The 20,675-nt window shown below is 41.0% G+C and overlaps 1 protein-coding gene across 4 annotated transcripts; it reads left to right on the top strand.

Moving 5' to 3' along the window:
- Positions 1-1,149: 1,149 nt before the first annotated feature.
- On the top strand, positions 1,150-20,675 carry thrap3a (thyroid hormone receptor associated protein 3a). 4 transcript variants are annotated; one of them, XM_037785626.1, is made up of 12 exons: positions 1,150-1,435; positions 1,763-1,928; positions 8,005-8,167; positions 11,936-12,850; positions 13,657-14,337; positions 15,368-15,540; positions 15,778-15,889; positions 16,202-16,286; positions 17,673-17,854; positions 17,963-18,143; positions 18,270-18,416; positions 19,137-20,675. In XM_037785626.1, the coding sequence occupies exons 3-12, from the start codon at positions 8,028-8,030 to the stop codon at positions 19,374-19,376; spliced, it is 2,856 nt and encodes a 951-aa protein (XP_037641554.1). In that variant the 5' UTR covers positions 1,150-1,435; positions 1,763-1,928; positions 8,005-8,027; the 3' UTR covers positions 19,377-20,675. The 4 variants fall into 4 exon arrangements, with proteins under 4 accessions (XP_037641554.1, XP_037641553.1, XP_037641555.1 ...); XM_037785625.1 differs by lacking the exon at positions 1,763-1,928 and having other exon boundaries at positions 1,151-1,435; XM_037785627.1 differs by lacking the exons at positions 1,150-1,435; positions 1,763-1,928 and adding an exon at positions 7,768-7,922.

The raw sequence follows: 20,675 nt of genomic DNA on the forward strand, positions 1-20,675 counted from the left end.
CACCTGGTTCCTATTTTTTCACTCACAATGAGAGTGCCGCAACATGAACAAACACATTTTTAGTCGGACTCTTGCATCCAGTTAGGACACGGTGTTAGTTTATAACCTGTTTTTGTGGTCATTTAGCATGTGTATGCGTGCGTGCACGCCTGTGCGCATAAGTGACAGTATCTATACGCCTCTCTGTCAGTTAATTTCTTTCATGATATATGACTATGTTAAATATACACTTAACAAAGGCTATATGAGATGAAAAAAATGTCCCCCCGCCCCCGTCAAAGCTGGTAGCCCGTCCGTCACTAATACTCTGGCGCCGACCCTGCAGACCCAGTACACTGTAAAAAAAAAAAAAAAAAGTGTAAAATAGCGAAAACTTTCCGGCAGCAGGGGCGCCAGAAAATGTCTGTTAAAAAACGGAAAACTACTGTCCGTTAATTAACATAAATAAACTGTAAAAAAAAAAAAAAAAAAAGTAATTATCTTTATATAATTAACCTTTATTACTGTAATATTGGAAGAAATATTTTACTTTTAACATATATTTATTGTTAGAATAGTCATACACCATAAATCTAACACCATTTACATATAAATCACAAATGAAACATGTAATTTTACATTGCAAAAGCCAAAAAGTTACATTAACTCTCAGAAGTTTTGCAAAAAAAAAAAATCTGTATTTTTACAAGAAATATTTTTAGAATACCATGAAATCCTTTTCTTCTAACAAAAAAGTAATTGTTAAAATAGAGTCATAAGCATCTAAAAAACAGAATAATTATCTTTAAAAATGATCAAGAAAAGCTTAGATACAGATAATTGCGATTGTGATTACAAAAAATACTGTAAATCTAACACCATTTACATATAAATCACAAATGAAACATTTAATTTTTTTTTTTTTTAAATTCTGTCATTTTGAAATAGAGACAAAAAATGTAAAATGTCTTGAAAAAAACTTAAAAAAAAGTTTTTTTTTTACAGTGTATCTCTCCACAGTAGCTGCTCCCTTTAAACACGGTTACTACAGGGAGTTTTCATCAGTGGTTTATTATGGCTTCTAGAACAGAATGATGTCATTAAAAGGACGTTCGGAGCTATCAGCCTATTATGCGTCTATAATTCACGGCTACTGAACTATAGACTCACTGATGCGATGTGTTTGACAGACAGACGGCAGTGAAGGCGGAAGGAAACATGAAGCTCTGAAGCGCACGGAGCGGTCACACCCCCTTTTTTTCGAAACACCGCAGACACACAAACACACACACACACTCATTCACTGCACACACACACACACTTGACATAAGCTGGGCACAACGACACAGACACACAGAAGGACCGGGGAGAAATAGTCTTTAACTCTCGTTTCTGCAATTTTACGCAGCGCTGCCTGAATGTGACGCGACAAAACACTGAACGACAACGCAGACCGGTGAGTAATTCATTTGTTTTTTCTTCCATTTATTATATTATTATCCTATATCTGTAGGTCGAAAATGGAAATAAATGTAGCCTATAGAAAAATAATGTATTCTCAAATGGAAAACGAGGCTTATACAGTCGTTACGCAGCACATGGATCATTTGTGCCAAAAAAAAAAGCCACTGGATGGCATTATTTTACGCACAAATCCTGCATTGAAAATTACATTTCTTGGCACAAATACCGACTGGAAAAGTGTCAAAAGTTAAATTGTTTGACTGAAATAAGGAGCCATTGTTCTGAATGATGTGCATGATCTCTTGATGTGATGTTTCAGTGCGTCTTCCAGATGGATTTATTATTTTTCCGTCACGCTTGATTGATGCGTCATTGTGCGTTATGGTGACTCCAGGAGGATGAAACTGTACAGTCTATCTATCTCATCCCCAGGACATGACCCCATTCACTGGCTTTCATGTGCTTTCCTTTTGGAGTATAATAAGGTGATGTCATTTCACAGTGTAGTAAAAATATCTGTGAAGTAAAGATTGAATTATTTGCTGGAAGCACAGCAGTCAACATTTATATTTTGAACATTGTTTCATAGTTCAGTGATTTCTAACATGCAGACCAGCAGAGGACTTCAAGGGTGAACTCAGTATACCAGTTGTTTAACTCCACCAGTTGTTTTTAGTGGTTAGCCCAATGACTGTGTGAGTGACTGTGTTGTGATTGTAGGTTTCACCAAAGTTGTCCCTCCACCTACTGTAAACAGCTACAATCTTGAACCAAGCCCAACATGTCAGCAATATATATAGCAAGGAGAACTTTGACTTCAGTTTCCTGTAAATGCTTATCTGAATGTTTTTTTGTGGTCCAACCTGAAAACCATTTCTGGCGTCCAGTGATGCAAAAATGAAAGTTTAAAAACATTATCCTGCAATTTCCTGTTGGGCTTGCTAAGTCCTGGTTGAGGTTTGTCCTCTTAAACAAACACCAACAGCACACAAATGAAAAGGTGTGTCGACATTAAGGTATGCTGGCACCTACTGGAGTAGCATTACAGAACATATAATTTGGTGTTCACCTTTGCGTGTGCCAACTTCTTTGTGAGGATATACTGATCATTTAATCAACTTGCTACATGTCTATATATGTGTGGCTTGGAGTTGTTGCCAACATTGATATAGGTGGTGCCTTTTCTTTAAAGAAGAAACTGAACATTTTAATGTCTATATGTTAATGACATCCACTGGCGTCCCTAAAGCAGAAATGGAAGCATTCTGGTTATACAACATGCCACCCAATTAAATTAAAAATAAACTAAAAATAAACACCCACTGTGTCTCATGCTTCATGCAGAGGCTTTAAAGGTGCAGTGTGTATTATCCGGCGGTATCTGGTGAGGTTGCAGATTGCAACCAACTCTCCCGTGTGCCAAGCGTGTAGCAGAACTACGATGGCCGACGCGAAAACGGGAATGACCCTCTATAGCATAGGTCATTTGGAGCAGAGCCAATGCGTAGAGTGTGTGTGTGTGTACGGGGAAGTGAGTGGTGAAGCAAGAGAGAGAGCGCTGGCGACGCCGGGAGCGAGTAACGCCATCAAATCTGGCCCAAGCAGGAAAAGTTGACAGCGTTTGGTTTGTCCGTTCTGGGCTACTGTAGAAACATGGCGGTGCAACATGGCAGCCGGCTCCTTGAAGAGGACCCGCACTGTATGTAGATATAAATGGCTCATTCTAAGGTAACGGAAACACAACCATTTTTATTTTAAGGTGATTATGAACAAAAGAAAACATATTTATTAGTATTATATTCCATTTCTGCCAATTTATCCCCCTGAATGTTCCTTTACGGTGCAGGAAAACACAAACAACTGGACACATTTTGGAAGTATAGCACTATATCTTGTCATCATTGGCGGGTCTGTTCCCAAATGACCAAAAATAGAGAGGACCTTTAGCTGATGAGTTCCCTTGTATGCAGTAGAGTTCCACAAACGTGGTGTTGACAGACAGCTGAGAAGCGTGTTGGTTGAGGATGCCTCAGTGGAACTCTGCTGTGTGACATTTTCCAAGCAAAAGACGCCTAGAAATCAGTGGCAGACGCTACCTTTTATAAACTATTCGAATAGAATTAAAAGCATTAAAAGCAGCACAGATCTTTTTTAAAAAACCCTGCTGAGTGATATTGAAATGCCTTAGTTAGCAGAAAGCTAGCTGCAACTGGCCTCATGTTATCATTAAACTTATGGTCGAGGTCAATGCCAAGCTGAACGGTGTTCTCGTCTGTCATTGTGGGCGATTAGCAAAGAATAATGTTGCATGAGGTCATCCATTTGTCTCTCCAGCAGTTACAGTAGCTCCCTGAAGACAAACAAAACTCAGCTAGTAATCGTTCAGACATAACTGAATGAATCAGGCTATTCAGTTTTTTCGTTTAATAACCCACAAAGGAAGCTGAAAGTTTTATCTTGTCGTGAACAGCTCTGCCAGCAGCTTTGCTATCCATTAACGGCCTCAGCAAGTGAAGCGTCTTGAGGGAGCACTAAGGGGGACTGCCACATTTCAATAACCAAAGATTGTGCCAGTGACAGTTGCTGTGGCTTTTCTGAAATAGCGAGCGGGGTGTCTCGGGGGCACATATAGATAGCAAATGTGATTCCAGCTGCCACTGCGGCCTCCAAGTCTTAATGATAGGGCCGTTGATTGAGTGGAGCGTTTCTTCTCGTACGCTTTGAGCCGTGTATCGAGTTGCCGGACCATTGTTGATGAGAGCTACTTTTGCCGTTACATGAAATAAACAGCTGATGAGGATTACACAGCTGTCGCTCTATACTCCAAGGGGGGGCCCTTAATCATGCACGCGTGCGCGTTCTTGGACTTCTATCCATGTTAGAAGCATTAGCAGATTAATTCTGTTTTACTATTTAAAAACATGACTTTTCACCATACTCTGTTATGGGGGTTTCAATCCTGCAATGTTGAACTTGCTTTTCTAGTTTCACACCTTGTTCCTGTTAATAATGTGTTGTTCCTTGTAAAATAAGGGGAACAAGACCAGTCATATAAGTTCAAGATGAAATTTTTTTGAGGGAAGGTTGTCTTTGGTTAATTAATCACCATTATTGCCAATCTCAAAATGGTACACCATGATACAAGCATTAGATAATCACTAACGAGGGGACTCGGTGAGAAACCCCCAGGAAGACTGGGGTTAGACTTTAGACCAGGAAAGATGTTGTTTTTCTTGCTGCTACTGTTTGTGATTGCATCAAGTGTAAGATTTGGTACAGAGTTGACAGGCATAAGGGTATTAATAGTAACGTCATTGCAGTTGTTGACAAGAACATCGATGTGGTTGGCAGTTGACGAAGTGGTTAGCTCAGTGTTCTGGACAAACCTGTATTACTTGGTATTGGTTCGAAACCAAATTTTGCAGTATCGCCCACCCCTACGTTCTATTAATGATAAACAAATTGGAGTGGTAGGCCTATAATAATTGTACAATACCACTATAATTGACTAAATGCTATATATAAAAATAAAAGGGCTGTCAAAGTTAACACGATAACACATTAACGCAAATTTGTTTTAACACCACTAATTTCTTTAACGCATTAACGCAACTTGCAATTTTTTTAGGTTGTAGTGGGTTCAGTTTATAAGGTAGAGTATAGATGGTAGACAGATAGAGACTGGTATCAAATGAAGCTAGAAAACCCAAGGAATCCATTGGTACTAACCATGTCATACTAGCTTGTTGCGAATGAGGCTAAATAACGCTCCAAACTTACACTCAATTTTGGCGAGGAAAAGCTGGCCATTTTAAAAGGGGTCCCTTGACCTGAAAATGGGTTCTATGGGTAAACCCACGAGTCTCCCCTTTATAGACATGCCCACTTTATGATAATCACATGCAGTTTTGGGGAAAGTCATAGTCAAGTCAGCAAACTGACAACTGTTGTTGCCTGTTGGGTTTGAGTTTGCCATCTTATGATTTGAGCATATTCGTTATGCTAAATGCAGTACCTGTGAGGGTTTCTTGACAATATGTGTCATTGTTTTGTGTTGTTAATTGATTTCCAATACTACATATATACATACCTTTGCATAAAGCAGCATATTTGCCCACTACCATTGATAAAAGTATTAAATACTTGACAAATCTCCCTTTAAGGTACATTTTGAACAGATAAAAAATGTGCGATTAATCGCGATTATATATTTTAATCGATTGACAGCCCTAAAAAGTAAAACTCTGGAAAACCCCTGGGAAGACTGGAGTTAGACTTAAAAACAGGAAAGATGTTTTTCTCGCTGCTGCCATTTGTGACTGCATCATTGGGTTCGGTACAGAGATGTAGGGTTATTAATAGCGATACCATTTCAGTGGTTGACAAACACATCGATGTGGTTGGCAGATGATGAAGTGGTTAGTTCAGTGTTCGGATGTGGTAAAGGTGAGACAATTGAATCAATTAAAAAGTCCTAACAAGTAGACTAAGACACGTGTGTGTGCACGTGTGTCAGTAACTGCGTTTGTGTGTGCACATCTAGTAGTGAGTGATTAAAGGCCGAGCTCACCGCGACCTTTTAGAGGAGCTGAAATCTCAGTGATTAGGCTGCTGAGGCGACCACACAGTGTGCAGAGCCGGGACAGCTGCAGCTGGTTATCAATCGAGCGTTCAGAGAAAAGCTATCGAAACAGATCCCACTGTTCAGTTCTACCAACTAGTTTTTACACTGAATACAGAGGGCACTCTCCTACACTTGTATACTGTACCAATGCAATGCTCATTTGGCTGGGGAACCTTAGCTTTCTTTGTATTGCTGATTTGTATACAGTTTCATGCAAAAGGAAACTATTTTCAGCCATATGAAAATGTCTGAACAACGTTGGTTTTAAATTACATTACAATTAAGGTTTCCACCTTCAAGGCCAACTTCCCCTCTGGTATATAACGCAACATTAAGACGCCTGTTACAATGAATTTATTTTACTGTTTCGCTACCACGTGCTGGAAAAGGGGCACATCTGAATGCCATCCTCGAAATGTGCAGAGTAAGCTAAATTGACGTTCTGTTGAGGCTGGAAATTCAGGAAATTATTCTCTGAAAGCCAAAAACAACAAGCTGCCAAGAATGAGGAGAGTGGGAAGTTCAGAGAGCATGAGGAGCAGGAGGAGGAGGAGGCGGGGGAAAATAGATCCATTTCAGTGCTCTCCAAAATAGTAGCAATGGATGCACACTGGGACCATCATGTGATAGCGTGCGCTGGTTTTGAAATCCCTGTCATGTGCAGTCGGCAATTTCCTCCTTCCAAAGTCCCTGAAGATGACTCCCATATTGAAAGAACAATTATTTGATCCCTGGCGTGTCCTTTACTCTGAGGATCATATGTCGCAGATAATGCCTTGTGGACCTTGGAGAGAACAGGACGCTACTGCTGCAGAGGGGAGTCGAGACTAAACAGCCTTTGAAGTGAAAAGTATACTGATGTCTGAGTGCACTCAGCATGCAGTCCAAAGCGAGCATCTCTCTGATAGCAGATTCACCGCATGTCATTACCCACATGCAAATGCGATATGGTGAAGTAGCCACAGGGGAAATAAACTATGTGAACTTAAAGTCATCAGGGGGGAGTTCAACAGTAGCCAATGCTTTTAATCACAAAAGGCACATAAAAACAACCAAGCAAAGACTAGATTTGACCTGGAAAGACACCTACATGTGTGGGGTGAAAATACATTTAGCAGCTTTTCGCTCCATTCAACAAGCATATACCATTATATGGTGTTTCATTACTTCCTCAAAATGTCACAATATCTTAAGCCACATCTGTAACTTTCTATTTCACAAGTTTTAACTAAATTGAAAATAGCGTATTCAAAATATTGAATGTGTGCATAAGTGGCGAGGCTTATCTTATATGTATGGGCTAATTATTCAAAGAAATGCAGTGATAGACTGAGATTGACTTTGAAGACAAATAGTGAACATGCTGGCTTTCTTTTTTTTCTCACCTTATTTGAAAACTGTGTTGTCTTTTCTTGTGAAGACAGTCTAGACTAGAGAACAAATATTTTTGTCATTTTTGTATACCTGTTCAGCTGATTTACTGTATATCTTCTGCAGTGGAGGAAAAGTAAGGCGTAGCTTACTGATAACAGTATCTTTGTATAAGTATTTTATTGTGGGCTCAACAGTAAAGTAGTCAGATGACTGACGTACGACTGCCCTCTATGCAAATGTTCAGTGACCAAATAAAACTGTTTCTGTTTGGATGCCCTACTCTATTGCCTTCTTCCTTTTTCACAGCTGTTCCATTTCTTCACTCAGCTTTTGCGTTAAGACCACTTTTGAAGTGCATCTCGGATGACTCATCTCTGTCGGATATTGTATTTCGACAATTTTCGACTCTCGGCTCTCTTCAAATGTATTTATCTTCCATGATAATTAATAATCCATTCTATGCAGCCAGTGCTTTGTAAAGGTGATTGAATAACAATTTATTATGTTTGCCGTCTTAGATTTTCCAAAAATCCTAACTCGTTGTCCAATTCTTTTTTTGACAGTTTGAGGTGGGCTGGCTGCAGCGATGTCCAGATCCACAAAATCTGCCTCGAGGTCTCGGAGCCGCTCGAGGACCCGGAGCCGCTCGAGGTCCCGGTCAAGATCCCGCTCCACCTCTCGCTCAAGAAGTCGCTCCCGATCCCGGTCCAGGAAGCGCCACCACCGGTAGAGTCACATTTTGTGAACACTATTGGCTGTATTGTGTTTCTGTGGTCAAGATCAACTGGGCTTTGTTTGATTGTTGAAGATGCCTCTGTGTTGCCAGACCAGACTTATATATATATATATATATAAAATAAGGTTTGATACGCAGTTGTGGAAGAAATACTCAGAACCTTTATTCAAGTAAAAGTAGTAATACCACAGTGTAGAAATACTCTGTTATAAGTAAAAGTCCTGCAATCAAAATCTTACTTGAGTAAAAGTACAATAGTATTACAGTCAAAATATACTAAAAGTACCAAAGTAACAGTACTTTTTATTATACGGAATGCCCCATGTCAGAAAAATATATATATATTGGATTATAATTATTGATGCATCACTGTATACATCACATTAATATTGCAGCTGGTTATGGTGTGGCAAATTTGAAATGCTTAACTGCTGGGAAGCTTAATCTACATTATTATATCAAAATGTATTAGTTGATTCAGATTATTAATACAAAATATAAATCTGTAAAGAAACTAAAGATGTCAGATAAATGCAGTGCAGTAAAAAGTACAATATTTCCCTCTGAGATGGAGTAGAAGTATACAGTAGCAGAAAATCAAAATACTCAAGTACAGTACTTGAGTAAATATACTTAGTTACAATATATCGCTGATAGTATGTATTAATGAAGATTGCCTCGACCCATCTGACGCTTAAAGTATGAATGACTGATGAAGAAAAGAGAAACTATAGCAGCAGGTGCAGTACTGCTGCATCGTTCTGCTCAGAGATCAGGATTTATCCTCTTATGTTTCCTGTTAAGCTCCATTTCCAGTCAAATTCTATGTAGTAAATCTTATCTCACAGGACTGACTGTGAGATAAGATTGTGCATCGTGCTGGTGGTGCAATTTCATGTGTAAAAAATACGCAGTTCGTTTAGTTGTGACGGTGGGAATGTCAACAAGCAGATCTGTGTTCTGTTATATGAATCAGCGTTTCCTGTTAGCTACATATGTGCTGATTTCCATCTGCAGGACCATGTCTTGTCCTGGACTTTATTACTTTGGTTCTCATGAACTCTGGAAAACTGGTGCAGCGTATTAATGGATTTGGGTCGGACTCAAACTCTGGAGTCGGCTTCTGTATGAAGAGGAAATTGATGTTTGAGAAGGAGTTCGGCTGCCGGTTTGTGAGTTTACTCAAGTTAGAGTGATTATTATTGCAGTTTGCATTTTGTGGGAAAACATTTTCATATTAGGCGACCTCAGTGGCATATGAAAATGTTGTGTTGAGCGTTTAATCAAGAGGGCGGCATTTGATGTTGGCTGGTTTGCTTAAATAGATCGGCCCTGGTTGTGGGGTTATCTGCTTGCTGTGATGTGCATTTGGAAGAAAAAGGGAGGCTTCACTCTGATGCCTGAGCTGCTGTTTCTGGCAAAATGATTGTGGTGTGGCAATAAAGTGGCAGGGCGGCTCAGTTCCTGGCAGTGCCGCAGCAGCACATATTAAATCAGCATAAAGAAAAGACATGGAAGGAATCTAATGGTTTACTCTTATACTCTGCCCACCTTGCACATGTGCAAATGGGTTTGTGGTCACACTGGAACTGTGCAAGCCTGAATGCACACATTTGCATAAGTTGTATATAAACACAGATTTAAATACCAAACCCAAAAAATACTCTCACGGTATATTTCTCCACATCCTCCGGGTAAAAACACCTTCACAACCCCTCCCCTCACTGTCCGCATATCTTGCTTTAATCACCACAGTAGTTAAATGGGCCACAGATGCAGCAAAACACTCACACTCACTTTGGACTTTTCGTCAGTGACTTTTTCTTATGTTAATTAAAAGAAGATATAGTGGAGCTTAAACATTAAGACTACATTAAGATGTCGACATCTGCAGCATTTTGGTGGAACAGTCAGAATAGTAAAAAATGCTTAACTAAACTGGTTGAACAGCCAGTATAGCCGGCAAGCATAGAGTCAAAGGATTGGAGTAGAAGTGTGTTTTTTCCCCCCTCACATGGTCCATGTGACTCTCTGCTCCTTCGGAGTTGGCCAGAGGAGATGTAGGATCTGTAGCTCGCACTGTGAGTGTGCAGCGCTGCTCAGTGCACTGCTTTCTTTACTCACTCTGTATTCCAATGCAAAAAGACACTAGGTGAGTTTTTTTTATATTGCCTTAGCATGTCTTTGCATGTAGCGTGTCACTGCTTTGCTCTGTCCATTTAGAGGTATTGTTCTGCACGATATTGTAGGCGTATCACATTTCAGTAGGTCTTTATATCATATTCCAATAGGGAAGCTGGCTGAGCCGCTACTTTTTATTTATTGCCGGTTGAAGAAAAGTCGCTTAAGATGTAGAGGGAATGAAACAGAATTAGTTTGATGTCTTACAGTAGATTTGCCACATTCATAATCTCAAAGATGTCCGTGGAAAGTTGTGGCTGTTGTGTTGACATGCGTTTAAAAAAAAAAGCATGTTGGATTGATTAAATCACCGAAGCGAACATGCTGTCTCACGGTTATACTCTTAAGGCTGTGTTTAAGGTTCAGGCTGTTTATCAGAAGTGCAGCAGAGCCACCATGTGGCCTAATCCGGCCCTGCAGCCTGGCTCTGCACCACACTGATATCTCTGTGCTCCTCTTGTGGGCTCCCTACATACTGACATGTGTTTTGTCAATTCCAAATGATAAATGTGTGCCGGATGCAACTGCACGTCTATATCTATATATATATCATGTGATTTATGGTAGTGTGATATATATGTCTTCTCCATATGTTAGGCTAATGGTTAGGCTGACATGGTTGTTATGTCTGGAGTCTGTTTGAAAAGACTGGTTTAAGTATTGCTGAGGTTTTACTGCCCCAAAGATTTGTTTGAACAGTTTGTGTTCCTGTATACTATTACTGGTGTTATCATCGCCTATTTAGCCATAGTAGCATTCAGTGTTCTTTTTCCCCTTTTATTGTAAGAACAGCAAACAAAGATTGTTTTAAATACTGATCAGGTTGTACTACATTGTGTGACGTCAATGGGCTGTATGATCACATACACAGCAGGCGTGTATGTATGCATCTGTCTGTCTGCTCAGAACATGACTGCATCACAGAGATGTTAAAGCAACAGTGTGTAACATTTCGGGGGCATCTATTGGCAGAAATGGAATATAATATTCATAACTATGTTTTCATTAGTGTATAATCACCTGAAAATAAGAATGGTTGTTGTGTTTTCGTTAGCTTAGAATGAGCTCTTCATATCTACATAAGGGAGAGGGTCCTCTTCACGGAGTGCGCCATGTTGCTCCGCCATGTTTCTATGGTAGCCCAGAACAGACAAACCAAACACTGACTCTAGAGAGAGCCTTTCATGTTTTTACGTTACCTGAAGTCACCATAGTTCTTTGACGTGAGCTGCAGAGTGCAAAACCGTGGTACTGCTAACCGCCGTCTGACTTCCATTGCTCCTAAAGTAGTGTTATTATGGTATGGATGGCCTCAGAGTGAGGCGAGCGGTGTTAACACGGTTTTGCAATCAGTGGCTCACGTTACGGGGTATTAAGTTGGTTGCAATCTGCAACCACACCGCTAGATGCCGCCAAATCCTACACACTGTACCTTTAAGTGTTAAGTGTAGAGGCTGTGAGTTACAGTTTCAGGTTCGATTGCTTTAGATTCCACAGAAACCTTAAACATTTTTTTTTCTAGTTTATACATATTATTCTTTGGAAATTAAGCAACAACTCTGTGCTTTCTTTCACAGCTCTAGGTCTCGGTCATGGTCAAGATCTCATTCTCCATCTCACAACCGGGAGAAGAAATATACGAGGGAATACCAGAACGGTCGCGAGTTCCGGGGCTACCACCGCGGCTTCCGGAGGCCGTACAACTTCAGGGGCCGAGGGCGGGGCTACTTCCCACGCGGACGCTACCAGCGCGGTGGTAGGGGTCGTGGCTACAACAACAACAATAACAACAACAACAACAACAATTTCCGCCCCAACTGGAAGAATTACAAGCAGTACCCTCAAAAGCAGCAAGGACAGCAGCAGCAGCAGCAGCAGCAGCTAAACCATTCACGAGGACGCTCTCACAACCCCCAGCAAAGCTCAGGAAGCCCCACTCGTGGTCACTCTCACCACTCTGATCGATCCTCCTCGCCATTATCTAGACACTCGCAGCATTCTTCCTCTTCCTCACACTCCTCCTCTCCCAAATGGAAGCCGGCCTTGTTGCTGACTAACCCGAACTCCAAAGATGTGAAAGAGGAGCTCTCTGCCTCCAAGGAGGTCCAAAAGGGAGAAGGGGGAGATGAGGAGCCAGCGGAGCTTGTCGGGGCGTTGGCAAGAGACGCTAAAGAAGGCGCATGCGGTGGGAAAACCGAGGGGAACTGGCAGGGCCTGACAGACTGCAGCAGTCCAAAGAGAACGAGTCCTCTGGCGAGCTCTGCTGTTATTGTTGTTCAGAACAGCCAAACTACCAACCAGTCTAGTCCTTCCCCTAAAGTCACAAATGACACCAGCAACGGCGCCCCCTCCTGGAAGATGACGTGTAGTACAACCTCGACAAAAAAACCCTCACATGAAGGTCTAAATCCAATGCTCTCCAGCTTTGACTTCTTCTCCAATGAGGAATACCCGGACGAAGATAAAACGGCGATCTCCGTTGCCTTCAGACAGTAAGACTGATTTTACTCTTCTATTCTCAAACTGTTTTATCAAACTATGCAAGCTTTATAGATGTACAGATACATGCCAGTGGTGGAATGTAACTAAGTACATTTACTCAAGGACTCAAGTTTGTCTTCTACTCCACTACATTTCACAGGGAAATATTGTACTTTTTACTCTACTACATTAAATTGCCACTTACTTTTTACATAAAAAAACACATATTCTTACAATAAGATGCAGTACTATTCTTCAAATCTACCCAGTAGTACACAAAGTATCTACAATTGTTCTATAAAAATATAACACTGTGAAAGTACATTTACTTTTGATACTTTAAGTACATTTTGCTGATAATACTCCTGTACTTTTACTCAGGTAACATTTTGAATTTGAGACTTTTACTTGTAATTGAGTATTTTTATACTGTGGTATTTCAAGTTTTACTTAAGTAAAGTATCTTAATACTTCTTCCACCACTGATAAATGCTTTCACATGCCTTTTTTAGACGTCACAGTTATATTATCTTGGCATTTCCTTGCAATTTTAGGGTATTAAAGTGTGGTTGTCCTAACAGGCTAAAATATAATTTAGGGATATAGGGGAATTCAAAATATTTGCCTTGCCAAACAGTAGTTTTTAATTAAAATTCCTTATGCCTTTATGTCTTTATTTCCATGGATAAAATACTTATCTGATACAATTTTTTCACCGTTGTTTTTGAAAATCTTATCCGATAATCAATCGGGATCATTTTTGTCTCAGTTGCATGCCCAGTCAGATGCAGCTCTTTATCTCTTTGTCATTGTTTAGGTTTTTGGAGGAGCGAAATAAAAAAGCTAAAGCTCGGGAAAATGGCAAGAGCACAGAAGCAAATGATGTGGATGTGGAACAAGGAAAAGTGAATGGCAAAGCATCCGCGAATATCTCTGACTCAGTGTCAAGAAAGCACAAAGAGGACACTGATGGTGATGTGTCTCTGAACAGCTTCTTGAAAGCTTCTCCTTTTCTGTCTGCTGACGGGGAGGAAGAGGAGGAGACGATCATCAAGCCTCATTCAAAGTCGCTTCACAAAGACTGGCACAATGGGGACGAGTCCTCTAAGCCAAAGATCAAGGTCACTCACTCAGCCCGGGAAATGTTTGATGAATGCTTTGGCAAATGGCAGAATGTGGCCTATTCACAGGGAGCTGACAGTGACCTTGACGCCGTGGCAGAGGACATGTATCTCAGTCGAAAGCAAGATAAAGCAGCGGCCGTCGCTGCTGCCCTCGCCAAGAGGGAGTTAGCAGGAAAATGTGAGGAACTGTCCCCAGACATGGGTGGCAAAGCCAGGAAGATGGCAAAATCTCCCTCCATCCCGTCCCCAGCACCACCACCAAGGAGGAACTCTGAAAAAGAGCTCAGGGGAGAGGACTCGCCTTTCATGTCCTCAAGAAAACAGGAAACAAAATTAAATGTCAGAATGGATTTCCTTGGAGATAGCCTGATGAGGTGAGCATCATATAATGGTTTCTGGTATCATGCTGCGTGTTTCCTCAGCGAGTCACACGTCATATCTGTACACCCAGCTTGAGATTTTGCAACAGCAGCTAATAGTAAACTGATATACTGATTTCTTAAAGAAACAGTGTGTAGTATTTAGGGGGATCTATTGGCAGAAATGGAATTTAATATTAATAAATATGTTTATGTTTGTTTTCATCGTTGATACCTTAGAATGAGCTGTTTATATCGACATATACGGAGCGTGTTCTCTTCACGGAGCTGGCCGCCATGTTTCTACAGTAGCCCAGAACTGACAAACCAAACACTGTTTTTCACATTTTCACGTCGCCACCATAGTTCTCCTACACACTTGGCAGACGGGAGAAGTTTCAGTTGGTTGCAATCTGCAACCTCACCACTAGATGTTGCCTGATCCTACACACTGCACCTTTAAAAAGGACCAGTGAACTCTTAGGGGGATCTATTGTCAGAAATGGATTATTTTCTTTAGTGTATAATCACCTGATAATAAGAACCGTTGTGTTTTTGTTACCTTAGAATGAGCCGTTTATTTCTACTTAGGGAGCGGGTCCCCTCTCCATGGAGTCCGCCATGTTGCACCACCATGTTTCTACAGTAGTACAGAACGGACAAACCAAACTCTTAACTTTTCCTGCCTGGGCCGGAGTCGATAACGTTACTCTCTCCCGATGCCTCCACTCTCTCTCTCTTGCTTCACCACTCATTTCCTATTACACACACTCTAAGCACTGGCTCTGCTCCAAATGACCTACACTACTCTACAACAGCTGGCTCTAGAGAGGGCCATTCACGTTTTTGCGTCGGCCACTGTAGCTCCTACCGCCAGATCCTACACACTGGACCTTTAAGAAAATGATATATAAAAAAGGTATTTTTCTGCAATGGTTTCCTCGTTTCAGTGTTGTTTTATGTGATCGGAGAACATGTTTTCTGTTTATTAGCCTTTTTTTTAATAAAAAAAGCAACAGACTAAAGATTCTTTTGTCATTTCCAGCTCTTCTGATATTTTAGCTGAAGAGCGACAGTTGTCTCAGGATCTGGTGCAGGCCTCAAAAAAGGATCAGGAGTTTCGCTCCATCTTTCAACATGTTCAGACTGCTCAGTCACAGAGGAGTCCCTCTGAGCTGTTTGCTCAACACATTGTCACTATCGTTCATCACATTAAAGGTGAGTCCTCACCTCTCTTGCTGTCCTCACATTAGAGTGGAGTCATTTCATTTTTTTTTTTTTCTTCAGGAAAACTTGGCCTTCAAGCGCTTACTAATGTTTTACTTCCTACAATGTATAAAATCCTGTGGCACATGAAAATATTCAGTTCAATGCAGCATTCCAGTTGGATGAGAAGTGACAGACACTAGAAGCATTTACAACTTTAACAGCTGTTTTTACCGTTTCCCTACACAGCTCAGCACTTTCCATCCTCTGAAATGACTCTAAACGAGCGATTCACCGTGTACCAAAGACGAGCTGCAGAGAAGGAAATCATGAAGCCAAGAAAAAGCCCAGAGATACACAGGTAGAGTCGCCTATTGAGTGACCCTCTCACCTTCAGTGTGCTGTGGCTTCACCTCCTCTTTTAACAGCTTTCAGGTATTTCTGTCACCTTTCCTACCTGAAAATCAACAGACTATCTTGGCTTATTTGTTCTCATGCTCGGTGGAGGTCAGTTTTTATTTTCCCACCATTTTTTTCTTTTCTTTTTGTCTGTTTTGTGTCGTCCTTGCAGTTCAACGTTGCTCACAGTTTGTCGTTTCGGCTCCTGTACCGTGGCTCCTCTGCTATGTGCATTTAATCTTAATCTTGTTTTAACTGTGTTTCTCTCTCGCAGGAGAATTGATGTTTCACCAAGAGCTTTTAAGAAACACTCTCAACTTTTTGAGGCGGTGAAAAGCTCAGAGGATGGCACTTACAAGGTGACTGAACATTTTGCAGTATGATGAAGTATGTTGGCAAAAACAAACAACAGCAAAACGAGTGAGCGAGCCAGATGCCTTTACACTGCACTCTCTGGAAGCCTGTGGCTTTTCCTTGAGGGGGAGATGCACGGTCTAAGAAATGCAAAATGAGGCACTTTGACTTTGTTGTTTGTTATATAAGGCCTTCACACATGGTGAATTGCTTAGACTGTGGGCACAAGCCTGACCAAGGCTAATGAATCATATAAGTTCAGAAATGGAAGCCACTGTGCCAAAGCTGTTCAAGGGACTCTAAGAGATTGTCTTCGTAAGTATTCTTTAAAAAAATAAAGAAACGGAAATATCCAACAGCAAGCACTTTATGCTCCTATGCTTATATTTACATGCTTAACTTTCTGAGTAAACCCTCACAATATTTCTTTATTGACGCGCATGGACACATATGGTTGAATTTATAAACTTGAGGCGGAAATACTACTAAAATACAGAGTACTTAAATTAGCATGAGCAGTCCTATCTTCCTTTTCTTCCCCATTGTTAAAGAACCATCCTAGTCGTAAGTGTGTATACTTTATTTGCAACTATTTCCCAAAGCATACCTCAAAGTTTTCAGATTGGTTTCCACCTTACAAGCAGCTATTTTAGTTCATGTCATGTACAGTATGATTATCAACTTTACAGTGACTTTAAACTTGTTTGAAACAGGAAATACATCAACGTGCACATACAGGGATTTGTTTTGAACATACTTTGAATACTTGAACGCACCATGTTTCTGAAGCTCTGATGTTCAAAATGTGGAAGTCATGTTACACATGGAAGACAAACAAGCGAGGATGATGTGAAACATGTTGGTGCAGTTTGTTGCTGTAGCACAGCCAATTCTTAAAGCCTTGGATGCTGGACTTTCCCAGAAGCATGTGAACACACCAGTAAGGAGGTTTTCAAAACAACACACCCTTCTGATGGCTGAATATGCAATAACTTTAACACAAAATACAGCTGAAATACTACCATTGACGCTGATAGATTGCATATATGAAGCAAATTTTGAAGTCTTTTCAAGTTGATTTTCGTACCGTATTTAAATAGCTGCTTTGAAGGCAGAAGAATCAATCTAAAAACATATGCTTTGGAGAATGGTTCAGATTTGAAGGTAATCCTATGCAAAACTACTGGTTTGGCCCTTTGAATGCACTGGAAAATTCACTCGAGAACGGCTTGGTTTTATTCATGCCAGCTGGCTACCCGGGTTTTCCCCCCTTTACCCATGGACCTCACTGTTTAGTTAATAAACCAGCTTGGCTGAGAGCAGACTGATAGCATCGCCATGCTAATCCAAAGTCTGTCCACGACGTTGTGTTCTGTTTTTGATTTGCTCAGGACGCCGGGGAAAAAATGAAGGGTGACCCGATGGACCTTCGTTTGGATATCGAGCGCCGTAAAAAATATCCCACCCATGACAGCGATTATATTCAGGATCGGGGAGGAGATGTGGGAGATTCCCCAGATTCTAGTACAGAGAGATCTGTGGAAAAGTTCTCCAAATGCCGCGAGAGATCAAAGTATGTGCAACTGCCATGTGCTTGTTTCAAATCATCTACGAATGTGTTTTTCATTTACCCTGCATGATAAACAGTTGGCCATGAAGGATTTTGCATTTCTTCTTTTAGGAAAAATAAAAAGAAGCGCTCTCGCTCAAGTTCGTCCTCATCTTCCTCGTCCTCTAAGTCCCAAAAAGAAGATTTGCCCCATGGCAAGTCTGATCCCAAAGATAAAGCCTTTAACAGGGCCCGACTGGGTCAAGCAGAGTCACCAGCACCAGTTGAAAGAGGAGGGCCACGTGGAGGATTTGTGAGTTTAACGCATAATGTTGGATTGACGAAGTTTGGAGGAATGGCTGTGTCCACCGTACTTTTGACTTTAACAGTTTGCCGTGGATCAATGATTTAGATTCTTTGTCTTTCTGTCGAATTACAGCAAGTCCGAATTCGTGGAAGGAGCTGGAACAGAGGCAATTATCAGGGAAACTCTTCCCAAAGTAACACCACGGCAAACATGGCGGAACAGCCAAAAAATGAAGACTGGGATCCAGAGTTCACTCCAAAGAGCAGGAAATACTACTTGGTAGGGCCGATCCCCTCCCCATTCATGCCTCCCATCTGTGTTTGAATTAACCACATGGTGTAACAGACCCTCTTTACACCTGGCATTAAAATACGTTTTGGATAATCCGATTGCAGGCGGATAGTGCTTGACCACAAGGAAGTACAGGTGTAAGGACAGATTGTGATCCGATCGGCCAAACCACCTCTGGATGTGGTCAGGGACGCATTTGACAATATTGAACACAAGTGTAAATGCAATTGGGGAGCGCGGGCTCAACCTGCACCGTGCTCCCAGCGCTCCGCCAGTCACTGGACCGCCGTGCAGAGAGACCACCACAGCCGCCACTGCTCTGTGTCCTCTCCTCATCCCTCAGTGTGTGCGATTGTAGATGTAACTCAAAGTCACGTTTGCAAGCCCTCTCACCCTAAACGGCGGCGTTTTGAGGCTGATGTGTCCACGTATTACGCACCGCCTCTCTGGCAATGTCCGGCTGCAAGCCTGTGTGTAATGCAGCCTTCCTCTCAGCTCTTTCAGACAAACCGATTGGATCTCAATGTGGACACTGGAGGCACATTAATACCAGGTTTAAATGTAATCAGGTTAAACCTTATCTAGATACAATCTGGATACGAGATGCATTTTAATGCCAGGTGTTTAGGTGGTCATTTAGTTTAATCTAGCTCAAATTGGTACTTTTGTAATCGTTGTCTTGACACACCTCCATCCTTTTTCTCTCAGCACGATGACAGAGAACGGGAGGCAGAGTGCAAGTGGGTGGACAACCGAGGGCGAGGACGGGGAAGCGTCTCACGTGGAAGGGCGCGATTCATCATCCGCAAAGCCACTGGAGGCCCCAACACCAACAGCCCAAAGTGGGCCCACGACAAGTTCCAGATCAACGGGGAACAAGGCGACGCGCAGGAAGAGGAGACAGAACAGGACCATAAAGAAGGAGAAATCGAAGGAGAGAATACTTGAGCAGTGAAGCCATGTGCTGCTGGATATCTTAATTTTCTTCTGTGTTGTTATGGGATTTGACTCAGTGATTTTATCCACTACGGTGGATTCATAAATGCAGATTTAAGACTCTTTTATGCTTTATTTTCAGCGTAGGTTACTCACTCTGAGTCGACAATAATTTTCCACATAAGACTAGAACTCTTAACTAGTAGAAGCACTGTTTTAGGGTGAATTGCTGTTTCTCATAAGAATTCAGATTACATGCTTTTTTTGCTTTATATGGTTAAGGGAAATTTTACAAAAAAAAAAATTACTACTTAACTTGATATTTTTAAGTAGCAAGAGAAAATCACACCGTAGATCAAATCAGCTTGTGCCTTATACTTGTGCAAATGTTTTGTGAGTGGGTTACAAGATTAATAGTTTAAAAAGGTTTTTAGAAAATCAGGTTTGTTATTCTGAGCTGTGTCTTGTCTGGATTAAAATGACAGCAATAGGTACACTGTAGTTCATGTTGACATAAAAACATTACTGTTTAGTCAATTCAGCACTCTACAAAAGACCCTGATCTGACATGGGACCAAACTGTACGGGGTCAAAGGTTACGCTCTACTGTCTTTCATTATACAACATCAAACAGATCTACATTACTAGCCGGCACCATAGGAGACTGTTATTATAACTACCTGCACATTTAATATGTTGCTCATTAAACCGTCAAAGATTTCTATATGTTACAGTAGCTCTTTGCTTGTACTTGGATACCACTAATCAATGTATAATATTGATAGTGATTATATTTTTTTTCTCCAAAGACATTCATTGTAGTTTTTGTACCTGGCTAGGCAGGACTTTGTCTCTAAAGGAATTGCCATAGATTGATGTGTTTTTCATTTTGCTGTTTGCCAACTTTTCTCCAGCCAATAATGATTTAATCAAGTATGTAAATTGTGTTCAACTGCATCAACATTGTGATAAAAAGAAGGCTCAAAATTAGTGTTTGTTTAGTCTGTAGTTTGTGAGAAACAGAAATAAAGGGCAGTTTCTAGAGCAACGATTACAGTCTGTCTAGACCTAGAATAAGAATATTGTTTCATATCCAATTATTTTAAGTCTAGGATCAGGCTCGTTACACGATTTTTGTGCCTTGCTGTGGGTCCGCTGGTCTTATTTGTACAATACAGGCCTACAGATTGAGATTCACATTTAAATGTTCAAAGGTTACCTGCTTGGGGGAATATTGCTTTTTTTAAAAATAGGTGTTGTTACTGTTTTTTTCTTAGAGGCTGTAAATTAAAGAGACACTGATGACTTTAA

The sequence above is a fragment of the Sebastes umbrosus genome, chromosome 11, assembly GCF_015220745.1.
Source record: "Sebastes umbrosus isolate fSebUmb1 chromosome 11, fSebUmb1.pri, whole genome shotgun sequence".
Taxonomy (NCBI): domain Eukaryota; kingdom Metazoa; phylum Chordata; class Actinopteri; order Perciformes; family Sebastidae; genus Sebastes; species Sebastes umbrosus.

Excerpts from the sequence above, each read along its gene's own strand:
- thrap3a (XM_037785626.1), top strand. The coding sequence starts at position 8,028 with ATGTCCAGATCCACAAAATCTGCCTCGAGGTCTCGGAGCCGCTCGAGG. Across the intron at positions 15,541-15,777 it reads TATCGTTCATCACATTAAAG|CTCAGCACTTTCCATCCTCT; the intron begins GTGAGTCCTCAC and ends TTCCCTACACAG. Across the intron at positions 18,144-18,269 it reads GAGGGCCACGTGGAGGATTT|CAAGTCCGAATTCGTGGAAG; the intron begins GTGAGTTTAACG and ends GTCGAATTACAG.